The sequence below is a fragment of the Furipterus horrens genome, unplaced genomic scaffold (genome assembly GCF_987537825.1).
Source record: "Furipterus horrens unplaced genomic scaffold, mFurHor1.1.pri manual_scaffold_11, whole genome shotgun sequence".
NCBI classification, from domain to species: Eukaryota; Metazoa; Chordata; class Mammalia; order Chiroptera; family Furipteridae; genus Furipterus; species Furipterus horrens.
In genome coordinates, this window is record NW_028327181.1 from 88,464,505 (window position 1) to 88,481,586 (window position 17,082).

The following is a 17,082-nucleotide window of genomic DNA, read 5'->3' on the forward strand; positions in this document are numbered from 1 at the left end:
CTCTGGAAGCTGAATATCTACCCTGGAAAATTAATGAGGGACATTGCTCTCCAGTAAGGCTTTTTATTATTTTGGTTTTTTTTAAAAATGGTTTTAGAATGTGTACTTCTCCAGGACAGTTCTGGCTTCTCATGTCATTTGCTTTCTAGCATCCCTGAAATTTGTACCCTATAGTTGTTGGCTTTTTCTGTGACCTTCAGGGGCTGGGCCAGGTGTGGGATAAGATCCATAGTTTCACTAGGAAGGAGTGTTGAGTCTCAACTAGTTTGGAAGTATCAGAACCAGAGAGCATCTTATTTTTTGAATTCAGCCAGTCAGGGGACTTGCCTGAACATCCCTGTCATTGGTGGGGGGGGGTGATGTCTCCCACGTAAGCTGTCACCGCACCATCACAGCCACCGTTCTTTCCATTCACCTCCCCACTTGGCTACTGCCGCACTGTTGACGAACTCACTGCATTTTGTGTGGACTGCACCGAACTCCCGCCACCTGTCCTGACGCATGCGCGAAAGAGAACTCTTCAGCCCCAAGTCCTCCGTGTTCTCCCAGGGGACTTGGCGCGGAAGCGTCTCCCGGGTAACCAGCCCAATCTGAGGACTCTTGGATCGGGCCTGTTCTTTTGGGGGTGGGTTGGGAGAATGATGACTTGCGTGGAGGTGGTGGTGGTGGTGGTGGTGGTGGAGCGTCTGCGTTCTCTTTTGAAGCAGAGCTGGGTGCTGATGGGTGGGCTGCGGTGGTGACTCTGCCCTGTTCAGTTGCAGGCCCAGGGCGTACTGTCTGGCTGACAGTGATGAGGAGTCCTCCAGCGCTGGCTCCTCCGAGGAAGACGATGCACCAGAGCCCAGCACGGGAGACAAACCGCCTCTTCCAGGGGCTGAAGGGTGAGTGGATCTAGCTTCCGGTCTCCAGCGGTCAGGGCAGCAACTTGGGAGTGAGCTTTTTTCCCTCCTCCTTCTATGATCTTCCTTACTCCTTCACATTGAGTGAATGGTTTTTGCACTAGCAACCCAAAGGCAGTGGCTTGTCTAAATTCCAGACCCCGAAGCAAAAAGACTCGTCTAGATTTCCTTGCTTAATAGGGTCCCAACCAAAAGGGCTTTCTCGGGCCATCAGAGTAAACAGTAGACGTACACAACACCGCCCCCTGGTGCTCAGTGGGGAGCATTACCCCCCTTTAGTTGGGTCACCGTTCTATTGAGCTGCTAGTTCCTTCAAAGCTGTGAGACCTTCAGCCAATTTCTTTGGTGAATTTTGAAACCGTGAATCACTTAGCTGATCTTTTTTGATCATGAACTTCATTTCTGGGGCTCTCTTTGCGTGTTACCTGGACTGTGGAATGACCAAAGTGCTTAAACGGTCTCTCAGTACAGATCTTTTATTTAAAGATTATAAAGAAGCCAGAAACATCTGTAAGAAAATACCAGTCTGTTCACTTTTGAAGATGAAAAGAGAATCCAGACTTATGAGGATTTGATTCTAAAGTTTGTGTGCATTATTTAAAATCTACCCACTCAATCTTAGGAATGATTGCTTTTCCCTTCACACGTACATAATATATATATATTATTCCTGACACTCTGGAACTGAGGATTTTAAAAAGCAAATATCCTCTCTTCTTAGGGCAGTCTTATGGTAGATATTACTGGATACAGAAGCTTGCTTTCTTAGCCTGCTAGCATGTTAGCTTGGTATAGCATTTTCCTTGAGAAGTTCCCAAGCCCTTTAAAAAGTAGTTGCCATTCAGAGTTGGTATGATACCTCCTAAAATGCAGTCAGTAAAAATTGTGTTTTGTGTCCCTCTCGATGCAGTATGGTTTCTTACAGCCATCTAGAGATGGCGAGGTTTCTCTGAGAGGACACTGGGTTTATATTCATTGTCTGAGCCTTATAAACATGAGATGCCTTCTCAGCTTGCCCTATGAGAACTTTCTCTGACCCTCCATTGGCAAGATTCAGCTCTGTGTGATGTTTACACCTTGTCTAAAGTAATAGTTTTCAACTGGGGGTAATTTTGCCTCCCAGGGGACATACAACAATGTCTGACGACATTTTTTATTGTAATGCCTGCGGGGAATGTGCCAGTGACATAGTAGCTAGAGACCAGGGATGCTGCTAAACACTATGTAATGCACAGGACAGTCCCCGCAGCAAAGAATTACCCAGTTCAGAATGTCAGTGGTACTGCAGCTGAGAAACTCTGGTCTAAATTAAGGTGAATGAAGAGCCACAAAGTTTTCGTCTGTGAAGGGGAGCAAAGTTTATATTAACACCCATTTGTGTCCCTCGTTTAAAGGTATGTTGGAGGTCATCGAACAAGTAAGATTATGAGGTTTGTTGATAAAATTACCAAGTCAAAATATTTCCAAAAAGCAACGGAGACAGAGTTCATTAAAAAGAAGATTGAAGAAGTCTCCAATACACCCCTGCTGCTAACTGTAGAGGTACAAGAATGTAGAGGAACCTTGGCGGTCAACATTCCACCTCCCCCAACTGACCGAATATGGTACGTAGTGGGGCCCTCAGGGACAGCTGTGGTTTCCCTTGTTTCGTGACCGTAAGGATCCCAGCCTGCTCACCCTTGACATTATGGAAAGTACCTTCGCCTGAGCAGAGCCCCTTAAGATGTTTTTCATGGAACTTTAATACTAGTTGGATATCCAATTCTACTTTCTTCTGTGAATGGTTAACTCACGTTTAAAGATTCATCTTCACGTGTTAGGAAGAGTTTAGGTCCATAGGTGAAATTGATGGGATGAGCTGTTTCTATTCTTGATCTTCTTCCTCTCTAGAGCCAACTCTTTCTTTCTACCAGTAAGAACAGCTGCCATTTGTAGAGCTGTTATTCTCTGCCTGGTCTGGGGTGTAACTGCTTCACCTGGCCTGTCCTCACAGCATCCTGTGGAGATAGGAGCCATTGTTACCCCCACTTTACAGACAGGGATCACACATTCAGCAGAGTGTTGGGAGGTGAGGGAAGACTTCCCACGGTGGGGCCTAGATGTCTGGTAGGCAGGAGCATGTGCATTTGGTAACTGTGGTAGGAGGTCTGTCCAAGGAGTTGTAACTGAATGAACCTGTGGTTCTCAACTCACCTGTATATCTCTGTTACATGGGGACTTGTTAAAGATAAAGATATGCCCCACCCAGCGCCCAGAATTCAGGGTTACGGAAATGGTCAGGATTGAGAATCACTGGAATAAATTATTCATGGGTCCAGCAGAAGAAAATCACTATCTGAATCTCAATTTTAAATGGACATTGCAAGTCCTATAGAATGTACGTAAGTGTATACAGGGTTGCGTAAAGAGACCTCGTGGCACCATAAACTACACTTGCATGAAAAACGTAGCTCTGTTCTATTACAGGGTGAAACCAACATGCTAGTAGTACATGTCCTCAGTGTTCAGAGGGGTTGTAGAAATGACCCAAAGAGGAGTTTTGAAATGAGTAATTATTTGATGATGTTATTGGTGTTTCCCTGTAAAAACTTAAGAATGCCATTTTAGATTTTATTTTTTTAAAGTAATATTTTCGTTGGGAAAAAAAAAAAGCCTGTAGTCTTACCATCCAAAAATAACCAGTTAACCCATGGACACGGATAATAGTATGGGGATTACCTGAGACGGTGGGGGGTGGGGCTGTGTTGGGGGGGCAAGGGGGGAAATTGGGTCAACTGTAATAGCATAATAAATATAATTTTTAAAAATTGTTTAAAAAATTAACTAATTAATACCTTTCTGTACAGTCTTCCAAACCTAATTTAAAATGTTTTTAAATACTAAGAGTTGATAACGTTTCTTTCTCTTCTAAGCTTCATCAGTTATAAATGCCACTGCTCAGTGGCAGGTAAAATTGAAGGCCTCTAGGATAGTGCTGCCCAACGCAGGCTCAAATGCTGACCCATTTTCTTAATGATCCACAAAGATAAGTGTAGGTATTAAGGGTGTTAATACATGTATAGCAATTTGGCATTTTTATTGTATTTTTTAAAACATTGGTCCATGAAAGATTAAAGTTTTTAGATAGTTTGATAGCACACAGTCTCATCTGGATACTTTTGTCAACAGTTCTGAGTGCCAGTTTGCTCCATTGAGAAGCCATAGTAAGCATGGTGTGGAGTGTGGAGTGAAAAAGCAGGTTATAGAACGTTCTCTATTTACATGTACATATTAGGAGCATGGGGGAAATTCACCACTTCTCTCTCAGTGGTCTTGGGAATGAGATTCAGAGAAAGGCACTTTCACCTTCTGCTTTATACACTTGTATATTTTGGGTTTAGTAACATGTGACGTCTGTCCAGAAAAAGTCCAGCCATTGTTAATATAACAGTGGTTGCATGACATCGATGTAACCTGGCAGTCAAGGTGAGGAGACTGGAATGAGCATGCGTGAACAATGACGACTTCACTGTACTAGTCAGTGGGGGCGGTAGACACCCATTGAGTGAGTGTGTGTACTGTGTGGGCATCACATTCAAAATGATTGAGTGAGTAGAGCAATGAATCTACATCAAATTTTGCGGCAGGCTTGAACATTCCTCCCCAGAAACTGTTTGGATGATTCAAAAGATCGCAGCTTTGGGTGACTGGTGATTGGCAGCTTCATCACAACAACGCAACCGCTCATACATCACGTTTCATGCGGAGGTTTTTCAAAATATCAAATCACCCAGGTGACTCAGCCCCACCACAGCCCAGATTTGGTGCCCTGCAACTTCTGGCTTTTCCCAAAACTAAAATCACCTTTGAAAGGGAAGAGATTTCAGACTGTCGATGAGATCAGGAAAATAGAACGGGTCAGCTGATGGCAACTGGGAGAACTGTGTGAGGTCCCAAGGTGCCCACCTTGAAGGGGACTGAGGTGTCATTGTCCTATATGCAGTGTTTCTTGTACCTTCTTCTATAAGTGTCTATTTTTCTTATTACATGGCTGGACACCTTCTGAACAGACCTCGGATATACTCCTTTTATAAAAATGGAAACAAAAAAAATTGTTGCCATTTTAGGAAAATAAAGCCCAGGTCACTGACTTTTCTTTTGGGGCTTCCTGGCTTTCCTAGTTTGTCAGAACTGTTCTCAGATCATCACAGTGCTACACACAGCCCAGGGACACACAGAGTTCACAATTCATTCTTGGTGTGCTGAATTATTTTTAGAGGGGATTATCAGAATGAGAACACTTAAGTAGTGATAAAGGCCTGTGTAAATGAGGAATGTTTGTTGTTGGTACTTGTCTGCTTCCTTTCTTTGCGTCTGCATGTGGTTATTTCTTATCTTTTTTTTCCTTTTAAAGGTATGGTTTCCGGAAGCCACCATATGTAGAGCTGAAAGCTCGGCCAAAACTTGGAGAGAGAGAAGTGACTTTAGTTCACGTGACAGACTGGATAGAGAAGAAACTGGAGCAAGAGTTTCAGGTAAACCTGCAGCGTCATCTAGTGTTTCACGCCGAGGCTAAAAGCTCCAGGTAGGGAGCAGAGGCTCTACTTCATGTGGGTCAGGACTCTCCTCTGAGGAGCCTCATCCCAGGCAAGTACACATATGATCGAACAGGTGTAAAATTTCAGGTATGCTTTCAAAACTTCTGAAACTCATCCGCAGCACCCTGTTAAATAGTCTTCAAAAAGGAAATCCAAGAGGAGGGGAAAGGAGGGGTCAAAGAGCAAAACGACGGTCTTGTAGCAGTATGCCTGGTGAGGGGTAAGCCCTCCGCCTGCCGAGGCCGTCTTTGGACCTTGTGCCCCCCCCCCCCCCCCCACGGTCAGTGCAGCTGCTCCTGCTCTATGTGATATCCACCTTGCTCAGTTTGCTTAGTTCTCATGGAAACCCCTCTGTGAACCCCGGGAATCTAAAGATCAACCAGGCCCGTCCCTACCCTGTGGACCCAGGATACACTTGGAGTTTACTAAGGCAGAGCTCATTCTCCAAGCCTGTCTTCTGCATTCTGCCACCAAACGTTCATAGCAGTGTAGCTGAGGCCCTGGGATGAGCCATTTTTCTCAAATTATAATGAGAAATTTGAGGCACGGTTGTCTTTCAAGGTTTTATGGATCACCAATTTATTTACTTTGTACTGAATTTCACCTTTAGAAGAAGACCCATGTATTTTTGCAGTGGTATGTTTTGAGCTTCTGCCTTTAAAACCGTATTTTTATTATTTAAAAGCTATAGATTAAGTATAACTGAAAACCAATTTCTGGAAAGCTTAATATCACCAAACAGAAAAATGCTTTTTTTTTTCCTTCAGTTAAAAAACTTTTCCTTATTTTCCTAGATTCTACATTAGGAATTTGAGTGGGTCATCACTTTTAGGGAGATTGGGGTATAAGGAGTGAAAGTATAAGGGGGCAGAGACTGGTTGGTGCCTGTATTTTTTGAGGCAAATCGAGAAGTTGAAGGGTAACTGCTGCATTCTCCCATGGCCACCTGGTTTTGTTTTCATTTAAGCTTTTGGAAGAATGCATTACTGAAGGTTGAATGCATTGCCAAAATTCACTTATATAAACAGGCAAAGCACCTTTACTGTCAATCACGTATTATCTTTCAGGTATTCACTATAGTAGAATTTTTTGGCCTGGTTCTGGTTTTTAAAAAGTTGTACATTTTGCTGCTAGATTTAAGTGGCTGAATTCAAATGGAATGTCTCCTAGACATAGTAATTTAGAAATATTATGAGCAGCTTAAGCCAATTCTCCTAAAATAACAGAGTCCATTTGTCAAGTTATGAATAATTGTATGTACATGAAATGAAAGGCTGCTTCTGCCTTCAGGGCTGACTTTTTTGGGTTCTTGTGTTCATGCACTGAGGTGATTGCTCAATTCTTTCTAAATATAATAGAGGAATTGGTTTGGTACATGTAGGATGTTGTTTCGTCTCTATTTTCAAAACTTATCTAAGACCTAAATGATCAGAGTACGGAGGGTGAAAGCCTGAGAGGACATTTTCCCACATGGCTGTCTCTCTCCCTGCAGAAAGTTTTTGTCATGCCAAACATGGATGATGTCTATATCCCTATAATGCACTCAGCCATGGACCCTCGCTCCACTTCCTGCCTCCTGAAAGACCCTCTTATGGAGGCTGCTGATCAGCTGTGATGAAGACCTAACGTTGCCAGTATTATGAGATCGAGCTCTAGGTGTGGGGTTCTTGGCTGCCCTGTGCCGTCGCACAGGCCTCCCCTTGTGCCACAGCTCCTGCCCTCTGCCTGCCGGTGCCCATTCCACTGTGAGGTCATTCCATGTGTCCAGCGACTGGCGTCTGGGTTGCCTACCGCAAAGCTTTGACTCAGATCAGAAGAATCATCAGGGTGGACCCAGAGGTTAAGTGACTCACACCATGGTTTTGTCTACCAGTTTTTGTGGCAGCAAAAGAGCACATTAAGAGCAAAGCTACAACTGGAAGGCTTCCTTCCCCTTGCCTCAACTCCAAAGCTTTTCCTCAGGCAGCCAGAGCACAAATGGAACCTTTTCTCCTAGTTTGTATGTGGTGCAGCCCCCCCACGTTCTGAATGTCAATGTGGTAACATGGGGGGCGGGGTGGAATTTTCTGAACTATTTCATTGGTGATAACGATATGCATAGCAACTTTTCTTTGTATTAAATCATGCGTTTTTGGAAGCCAGTAGCCATAGAACATACACTAACACACTATCAGCTGGGGTGGGGACACCGAGATTTCTGTGGACATTAGGCAAAGCCATGAGCTCAAACCATCCCAAGCCTTTTACCAATGAGGTACAATCACCTGGTTCTAATCCCAAATGATTTCCTGGCATGAGCACGGGGAAAATGTCAACCACCACATGACCAGGTCACCTTCTTTCAGTGTGCTCCAGGAAACTCCACAGGTTATCTAAAGGCTTTGTTCACGATTGGGTCTGGATGTTTCCTGATGGTCCAAACAGAACAGCTAGGATCGCCAGTCAAGACCAGTTAAGTTTGCTCAACATCAGACACTACGTTATCTCAAAGTAAATGATATTTCTTCAATGTTGCCAACTTTAATTTATGCATTTGTGTCAGAATGTTTCGTTTACAAGTGTGGAGGTCCTGCCTCATTGTACAATTTGCTTTGAGAAGTACATTTTAAATGATTTGTTTAAAGCTGCATTCAACATCAAAATTACCTTGGGTAACTTTTGATATTTACATGTGTACTAAGCTAATAGTGGTTTGTTTTTTTTTTAAAACAGCACCTTGCCTGAACGTGACTTTAAAGAAATTAATATATTGAAAAAAATCAAACCTTTATTTCTCTTATTTGATGACTTTAATTGCACCATTAAACCATTTGACTTAAATTTGACCATTCCAGTTGGTGTGCTGTTCTGATTTCTCAGTGTAGCCAGTTTGCCAGTCAGTCTGCATGTCTTGTTCACTGGTCTTTATAATTTCTGTGCAATAACTTAAGGCAAAGGACTAGATGCACTACCGTGTGAAGGTTATACGACTGTACCCTATTGCACTTAAATTAGTATGTGGGGACTCACAATCGCTTGCATTATTTCACAAAATAAATATGTCAAATACTAGCTAAAAGCATCTAAGTTATTTCTACCAAATCCTGTTTAGAAAATAAGGACAGAATGAACAATGGGTACAGGGCACTATGGACCCTCAACTGCCAATCACAGCTTCAGTTTTCTGGGTGATCACTGGACCAGCCCTCTTAAGGATCCTAGCTAGCTCCTCACCACACCTGACAGGAGCGGGATGCTATCTCAATCCACATTTAACCCGAGAGGGACAACCCTGAACAATGTTCCCAGTGGTTGTTCCTTCAGGCCCCCTCCAGTTGCTAAAGGAGTTTACAAGGCACTTGGGCTTCCTTGTACTCGGAAGTGATGCACATTAAACCTAAACCCAGGTGAGGGATTGTTCGCCACCTAGAACCTGGATTACAAAGGAGTGACTGTGCAATTATTTAGGTGCCTGTATTGTGGGCAGTAATGCATAAAATCTAGCCTTCACCACTACCCTGTTGTAAACGGGGACACTTTTGCCCAACACTTGACATGGTACCCAAATAAGCAGTTGGCCCCTAACTGGTAGTTTTTGTAAAAAGATCGGAGCTACTCCTTAGCCAGGTTAAGTTCCTGTCAAGTCCACCAAGCCCTTATAAAATGCGTAAGGCCACAGTCCGCCTCTTTATGCCATCCACTCCGCGACTCACTGAAGCTGCACGTCTCACTGATCAAGGGAAGAGAGCCAGGTAGGTAGCAAAGCGTGCCGGATCCCCGCGTCTTCCTGAAGCCTTTCAGCCTTAGCTTAGGACTGGATGGTCATAACCCACCGAAATCCCGCGCCCGGCAGCGCGGTGCCGCCATGTCCCTCGCGGTTAAAAAGGCCGCCAGCGTAGAGCAGTCGGCCCCAGTTATGCGCAAGCCCATGCTCTGGCGCTGCAGCCTGACCCCCGGCGCCACGCACAGGCGCAGCGGGGGCTCAAAGGCAGCGCGTCACCGTAAGAAACACAGACACCCGCGCTAGGATCAAACCACTTTATTGAGGGTCCAAGAGCTGGGAGGATGAGATCCGATGAGTTCGGCCCGGCCGGGATCTGCAGGAACGAAAAGAGGTGGATAAACGGGTGTGCCCCCGCGAGCCGGTTCCCTCCTTGCTGCCACGGCGGCGGCCCAGCTCAGACTCCAGTTCGCATCACCCTTGTCAGCAGTCTAACACGTGCTTTGATATAAACGTCATCACCGCTGGCCACCCAACTCCCACACGGGGGCGGGGAGCCCCCGACCCGCCGCACAAAACACCTTACCTCCCTAGCTTCACAGCCACCGAAAGGAGGAAACAGTGCCCACGGCTTCTTCTTAAAGGAGCGTGTTGGGCGGGCCCTTACCATGATTAACCAATAGCAAGTCCGACTTCAGACCACGTGCCTGGGAGGTGGCCTAATGATTGGCCGTGCTCGCTGAGTCCTCCAGAATATAGAGTGGTTACAAGCTAACCATGGAGATGGGCGGCCAGGAAAGACGGAGAGACGCCGAGTCTCCTAAATTCTTCCGGATTCCTTTCCGCTTCTGGGTCGCTGGCTGGTAATTTAGGGTATTTCTCGACGGTCCACAAAAGAAAACTTGGCAAACAACAGAACGCAAGTAATGCCTCATTTGTTTGAGATATTCTGTGCCGGGAACTAGGCTAGGAGCTGAGGATACAAAAGTGACAAACTAACCTTGCCCCTGAATTCCGAGGAACCTCTTCCGGTAGAACGAGCGTGGATGTGAAAGTAGCACTGTACGCAACCAAGTCCTGACCGTGTGTTCAGTTCGCTCTGTGATCTTGACCACCTACCCTTTCTGGGTCTCAATTTCTGAAAAAGAATATCCAAAAAAAGCTGTAATGATTAAGGGAAGTAATGTCAATCTCCTGACATATTCTGAGTGGTAAACAAATATTTGTTTTTAAAGGACAGGCGTGATGTGGAAAACTTAGATGATTGCAATACTTGAATAAATGCTAAAATAGCAGCCTGCTGTGGAAGCCCAAAGGAGAGAAGGCCTAACTTTGGGAAAGCTACAAGTGCTTGTAATGATTGAGCTCATACTGTGAGGCAGCACTGTGCACCGGGGGTAATCGGAATATAACCCTGTCCTCTTTAAGAGCTTGATTTACAGAGCAAAGGAGCAGTGAACAATCACAATTTCTGGTTATCTTCATTTCCGTCATATGTTTTCCTTGGGAATTGTTTTCCTTTTTCCTCTTAATAAGGAATTTTTCATTTTTGTAATGATAAAAATATTTCAACCTACAGGTTTGGAGTTGAATGGGGCCTTTTAAATTATCTTTTACATAGTCTTAAGTTATATCCAAAAGTTGCTTTTTGATTCAAAGCAATAATTATTTTGGCAGGAGTTTTGTAACTTCTCTATGATTGTTTTTATTGCTGTTTAAATTTTTGTTATTGATTTCAACGTTTGTTAGCGTGTGGTAGAGTTTCTACATTGGGAAATGTATTAAAGTTTTTTGCGGCCTAGAACATGATCTGTTTTTTTTATTTCCACAGATTCTTGAAATGAAAATGTTTTCACTATCATGTACAAATATTGACACGAAATATTTATTATTAATTCAGCCTTAGCTGTGTTGTAATTATATTGTCCATATCTCTGTATTTTTATACTCTACTGTGATTGCATGCACTGTTATTGACTGATAGTGATATATGAAGGCTATGCTTCAAATACCAGATGCTGGTGAGGATGCAAAGCAATAAGAACTTTGCTGCATTACTATTTGGGAACACAAAATAGTACAACCATTTTGGAAAAGACATCAGAGAAAGTTTCTTATGAAGTTAAACATACACTTATACATATGGCATAGCTATCCCTAGGTTTTTACCCAAGAGAAATGAAAATTTATGTTCACGCAAAATCCTGTCTACAAATGGTTATAACAACATTATTCATAACACCCCCCCCCCCCCAAAAAAAAAAACTGGAACAACCCCAAAGCCCTTTACTGGGTGAATGATAAACATGGTAAGCAATTGTGGTACATGCATACTGTTGAACGCTACTCGGCAATAAAATAGAATGAACTACTGATACATGCAACACTTGGAAGACTCTCAAAGGAGCCAGACTCAATAGACGGTTCCATTTATATAACATTCTAGGAAAAACAAATCTATAGGGATGGAGAACAGATCAAAGAGTTTCCAGGGATTGAGGGTGTGGGGGTTATCTGACCACAAAGGAGAGAGCATGAGGGCATTTTGGAGGATGATAGAACTGTTCTGTGTCTTGATTGTGGCAGGGGTTACAGGACTTTGGTTAAAACTCGTAGAACTTCACCCCAATGATTTAATTTTACTGCGTGAAATTTAAAAATAAAAAATTAAAATAAAGCTAGGCTTCAGTAATTTTCCTTGATTATTTTTATTGTTTTGTGTATTTTGAGGCTGTGCTGTTCATCTCATTATAGTTTGTGGCTGATAATGTTTGCATGGTGGGTTACATATGTTTATGTATAAAGTAACACACTAAGCTATTCTGGGTTTTGCCTTGAGTTCTAATTTATCTTACATAAGATTTAGTATTTCTATTCGTGTCTTTTTTTTTTTGGTCTGTGTTTGTCTGATATAACTGTCCATGCCTTTATTTGTAACCTTTCTATGTTATTTTGGCTAATATGTCCTTTGTATTAGGCATATGGTTGGATTATAGTGTTTAGCTCAATGTGATAATATTTGCCTTTTAAAAACTTATTTAAAAATTTTTATTATGAATTGTCTATCTACAAGAGTACATATAAAGTATTTGTGTGGTTTGGAGATAATAAATTGAATATTCATATACTCACCACTTAAAGAAAAACAGCCTCATCAATAACTTTGAAACTAACTTCTTGCTCTTTCTGATTCTATCTCCCTCACTCAGAGAAAACCACTACCCTGAATTTTGAGTTTGTCTTGTTTTGCTTTTCTTTTTAGTTTTTCTTCATATATTTGTATATTATTTAGTTTTGCTTGATTTTGAGCTGTAGGGAAATATAATGTACTGTATATATTCTTCTGTGACTTGTTCTTTTTATTGTTAATATTTGGGTAACATGTTATTGCATGTAATACAACCAGTAATTGTAGTAATGCAACCAGGTTCACTGCAGCGTAGCATTTCAGTGCACAATAATTCTGCATTTTACACACCTATTCTTTTTATATTAGATGTTTAAAATAGCTTCCAGTTTTTACTGTTATCACAAGCTATTACAAAGCTGTTTTGAATATTCTTGCGTGTGCACAAGTTCCTTTGGGTTATGTACATAGAAGCACAATTGCTGTGTAGTAGGGTAGGCATAAATCCAACTTTTCAGATAATAGCAAATTATTTTCCAAAAAGGATGCTCTAATTTGCACTCCCACATTGGCCTACACCCTCACCAATTGTGTCTGCTGTTATGGTGTGTATAAAATGGTATTATCGGCCATAGGCCAAGTGTAGTCATAGATATTGTCGATTTGGTGCCCTTAGAAATGCTGAGCCAGTGTTTCAGTCAGGGTCTATTGATTTAAGAGCTGGGAACCCAACTCAAACTTGCTCAGTAAACAGGGGAAGGTTTGATTAAATAGGAGAAGAGTTGGCAGTCTGATCTCACGCCAACTAGAATTAGAGCTCCAGCTTGTCAGGGTCTCCCTGGCTGTATCCATGCTTCTGCCTGCCATCTTTCTTTCGAATTGGCTTTCTTTGCAGAATGAAGGCAGCTGCTGGGCCTCGCACCTGGCTTTGCCAGTGGAAAGGAAACGAGTCTCTTTTCATGGTTCTGGTTGGAGTCAGATTGGGTACTAGCCTACCCGTGGGTCAAGTGAAGGTGGTCAGATGGGCAGCTGTTCTGGCCATCTGTTACTGCATGACAAACCACTGGGTAACTCAGTGATTTAAAACAAAAGCCATTTTACTATCTCTTCCAGAATGAACTGTGAGTTAACTGGACTCAGCTGGGACGTTCTTTTGCTTCAGATATCAGCTGCGGTTACCTAGGGGCTTGACTGGGCTGGAACATTCAAGATGGCTCATCCAGATGTCTCACAGGTGGGAGCTCAGCTGGAGCTGTTGATGAGATCAACTCCGTTCTTCATGTGGCCTGTGTACGGGTGGCTTGGGATTCTCCATATGTGACAGCTAGCTTCCAAGAGTTAGGATTCTTTGAGTAAGGAAATGGAAGCTGCCAGGCCTCTTAAACTTGTGCTGGGATGTCCCTGAATATCACTTCTGGTCAAAACCGGTCACAGGCCTAGTCCAGATTGAAAGGAAGGAGAAATAAGCTTTTCCTTCTGGTGGGTAGAGCTGCATGTGCACAGAGGGAGAGAAAGCAGTATTTGGAGCCAACACTGGGCGGCTGTCACAATAGAGTGATATGATTGGGCCAGCCTGGGTAGGTGCTCACTAGGGGACAAACAACAGGTCTACACCACGTAACATGGCTGCCACTCTTGCAGAGCTGGCCCCAGTTCTTGTGTGTGTGCTTGCTCCCTCTGTGGTCCCAGCAATAAGAACAGCGCCTTGAATGTGATAAGTGACTAACTGTTGTTGAATTCCTTCTCAATCTTGTTTCTGTAACTGCGCCATCAAGTGCTTGCCATTCTGCCTTGGCAAGGTCCGTTGTATCTCTCCTGTCCCCTCCTTCCTCTTGCTCTCCATGAACAGTCTCCTAACAGTCTTTCGAATGCCTGCCTTTTACCCAAACTCCCCCTGAATCTCAACCTCAGTTATGTCTCACTGCTGCCTACTAGAAAGAGCCCGGCCTGACCTTAGTGCCCCCCACCCACTGGCCCATCCTGCCTGCCTTCCCAGCCCCATCTCCCACTGCTCCTTCATGATGCATCAGCTTGGGCTCCCATGAAGGCACACAGTGCTTTCCTTTCCCCAAGTCCTGTTCAGGTCCTCCCCTCCCCCTTGGGTATCCTTTCCCCTGTCAAATCTGGCAAAAGGCCCAGCACAGCCGCCACTTCTTCCATGAAGCCCTCTCTGCTCTATCCTTCCCATCCCCTTCCTTCCACCAGACCCATCTCTGTCTTGAACACCACTGTTCTGTTTCTGAGTTTGTTCCCGTCATCTTGCACTTCACAGGCAGACTTGTATTGTTGGTTCAGTGCGTGTCCTATCACCTGTACAACCTGCAGACTCTTGTGATGTTCCTTCATGGTACCAGTCCTTTGTACTCAGAAACCCTTAGAGATATTTGTTAAAAGAACGCATGAATGGCCGGCCCTGGCCGGTGTGGCTCGGTTGGTTGGAGCATTGTCCGATAACCAAAGGGTTGTGGGTTTGATTCCCAGTCAGGACACATACCTAGATTGCGGGTCTGATCCCCAGTATGGGTGCGTACAGGATGTACCCAATATTTCTCACATCGATGTTTCTCTTCTCTTCCTCTTTCTCTCTCTCTCTTTCTTTTGGTGATAAAGGAAAGCAGTCTTTATTTAAAAGCAGTTACTTAAGCCTATCAAGTCACAGCTTTAATCACTTAGCAATGAAGGCTAAACTCTTAATGCCTGAATTCTGTCATTCCCGTTAGTTTCTGTAGGGTTAGTTTACAAACTAAAACAACATCATACACAAAAGCTACACAATTCCAGAAGAACGGCAGGCTTCTGCCTCAGAGCCCGTTCCCTCTACAACACCCCGAGAATAAACCTGCCACCCTCTGCCAGGCCAGCCTGATGGTAGGCTGTGCCCCGAGTTCCTTCCCATACAAAATACCGTCCGTTGGGAAACGCAGGCAGCTGCAGCACCATCATCCAGGCGTCCTCGCGGGAGAGGAGCCTCAGAGCCAGAGCCAGAGCCTGAGACAGAGCCAGCTCCGGAGCCAGAAAAGCTCCTTTCTCTCTTAAAAAAAAAAATAAAGTCCTTGGATGAGGACAAAAACAAAACGAAAAAAGAACAAATGAGTGGTAATTATCTGTGTAGAGGTCAAAGATGTCATCTCCAAAATGAAGCTGATTTAATGATAGCTGAAGTTCTTTTCTGCTCTAAAATTTGGTTATGTCTGTGAAGGAACTCTCTTCGGTAAAAAGGAGTTAGAATGGGTAAGGTACATATACCAAGGCTTGAGAAACCTGGGTAAGTGGGTAAGGTATACATATTAAGGCTTGAGAAACACAGTCTGGAAAGAGGAAGAAGAGCCAGAACGTGGTAATATTCAAGGTGGAAAAGAGAAAGAAAAAGGAACGGTTAACATACCTGAACTGAGAGAGGCCTGTGGAAAAAAAAAGTGTGGCCACTGGGATTTTACAAGAAGAATGTTTATGAGCTGCTTGACAGATGTTTCCAGAGAGTTCTGTGGAAATAAGCCAGAACCCAGTGGATTGGGAGGGACTGGCCAGTGAGGAAGTGCCCTCTGAGAGGACAGTTCCCACCATGGTGCTGCACTGGGCCTTTGTGAGTGTTAATATGTGATCCCTCACTTATCACGGGTATTATGTTCTAGACACCCCCCCCCCCCCCGCGATAGGTGAAAATCAGCAAAGTAGGAACCTTACATTTATTTTAGTATATATATTTTAAGGTTTTATAAACCCTTCCCACGCACTTATAAACCGTTCCCAGTCCCTTATTAACCTTTCCCACACCCTTATTAACCTTTCCCACACTTTTATAAACACTACTTATGTTTTTAAACATATTCTACACTCTTAAACCTACGTAACTTTAACAACATAGGTATACAGTACTGCAAAATCCCGTAATAGAGCGAAAAATCCGTGATAAATAATTAAATATAATATTTTTAAAACTCCCGCAATACAGTGAGGCTGGGATAAGTGAACCGAGATATAGAGAGGGGCTACTGTATTCTTTTGTACAAGCCCAGATAAGAGCAGGAGATATACATGTCATTTGAGACAGTGCCCCTTATCACCGCATATTTGTATAAACTTCTGGTTGTCCTTAGTATTCCAGGGACAAGCCAGTCTGTGCTGCTGCCTAACTACACTTAAAAGTCACATAATTTTACCTTGTCATGAGGGGCAAGAATAGTAACCAGCTAATGGCGGACCACGTTCTAGCATCTGCGGTGGCCTGGACAAGCTCTGAACTCATGTAGGTAGCTGGGTTCTAATCCAGGTTGTGCCTCTCACTAGCTGGGTGTTACCCTCCTGGCTATTAACCTTTTTAAATTTCACTGCGGCATCTGGAAAATGGGGCCGGTAACAGCCGCCTCAAGAGAACTGCTGTGCAGATAAGGGGAGGTGATAACAATAGCAAACAGCCCATAAATATTAACTGCGATAATACGAAACTCAGTTGTGATACAAGGAAGTGTGTAGTAGGTTAGGCTCTTCAGCAAAGAGAAGTCCTTCAGAATGTGTCACATTTTCTGATCCAATCCTCCTCAAACAGGAAGAGTCAAAGTTCTATTTACCGAAGAACCAAACCGCTCACAGTGACAGCGATTTTTCTGCAATTTCCCTTAAACGTTAGGACACAAAGGAGAGAAAGTTAGCCTGCTACCAGACACGCTTGTGTCGCCGTTGCGTTTCTCCCACCATTACTCCACATGTGCTGTACGTTCAGGTCTGTTTGGAAGCACAGCGACAGCTCCAGGGTCACTGAAAAGAAGTCGGAGTCCTCAT

The 17,082-nt window shown here is 43.6% G+C and overlaps 1 protein-coding gene, 1 long non-coding RNA gene and 2 other non-coding genes across 5 annotated transcripts in view; 1 reads left to right on the plus strand and 3 right to left on the minus strand.

Annotated features, from left to right (window-relative positions):
* TEX2 (testis expressed 2) overlaps nucleotides 1-8,527 on the plus strand; it is an 86,870-nt gene extending 78,343 nt beyond the window's left edge. The window contains exons 9-12 of one of the 2 annotated variants that reach the window (XM_090291919.1): nucleotides 756-881; nucleotides 2,294-2,503; nucleotides 5,293-5,413; nucleotides 6,969-8,527. In XM_090291919.1, coding sequence (XP_090148045.1) covers nucleotides 756-881; nucleotides 2,294-2,503; nucleotides 5,293-5,413; nucleotides 6,969-7,091 — 580 coding nt within the window. In that variant the 3' untranslated portion in view covers nucleotides 7,092-8,527. The remainder of the gene's footprint in view (nucleotides 1-755; nucleotides 882-2,293; nucleotides 2,504-5,292; nucleotides 5,414-6,968) is intronic. The other variant, XM_090291920.1, reaches the window with a different exon arrangement.
* Nucleotides 8,528-9,318: 791 nt separating this feature from the next.
* Nucleotides 9,319-9,450, minus strand: LOC149998776 (small nucleolar RNA SNORA76). Its single transcript, XR_016507345.1, has one exon. It is a non-coding gene; the product is annotated as a small nucleolar RNA SNORA76 (small nucleolar RNA).
* A 29-nt stretch (nucleotides 9,451-9,479) lies between these two features.
* On the minus strand, nucleotides 9,480-10,310 carry LOC149998777 (uncharacterized). The gene is made up of 2 exons (XR_016514126.1): nucleotides 9,763-10,310; nucleotides 9,480-9,552 (listed from the first exon to the last, which is right to left on the minus strand). It is a non-coding gene; the product is annotated as an uncharacterized LOC149998777 (long non-coding RNA).
* Nucleotides 9,632-9,701, minus strand: LOC149998778 (small nucleolar RNA SNORD104). Its single transcript, XR_016507315.1, has one exon. It is a non-coding gene; the product is annotated as a small nucleolar RNA SNORD104 (small nucleolar RNA).
* Nucleotides 10,311-17,082: the final 6,772 nt, after the last annotated feature.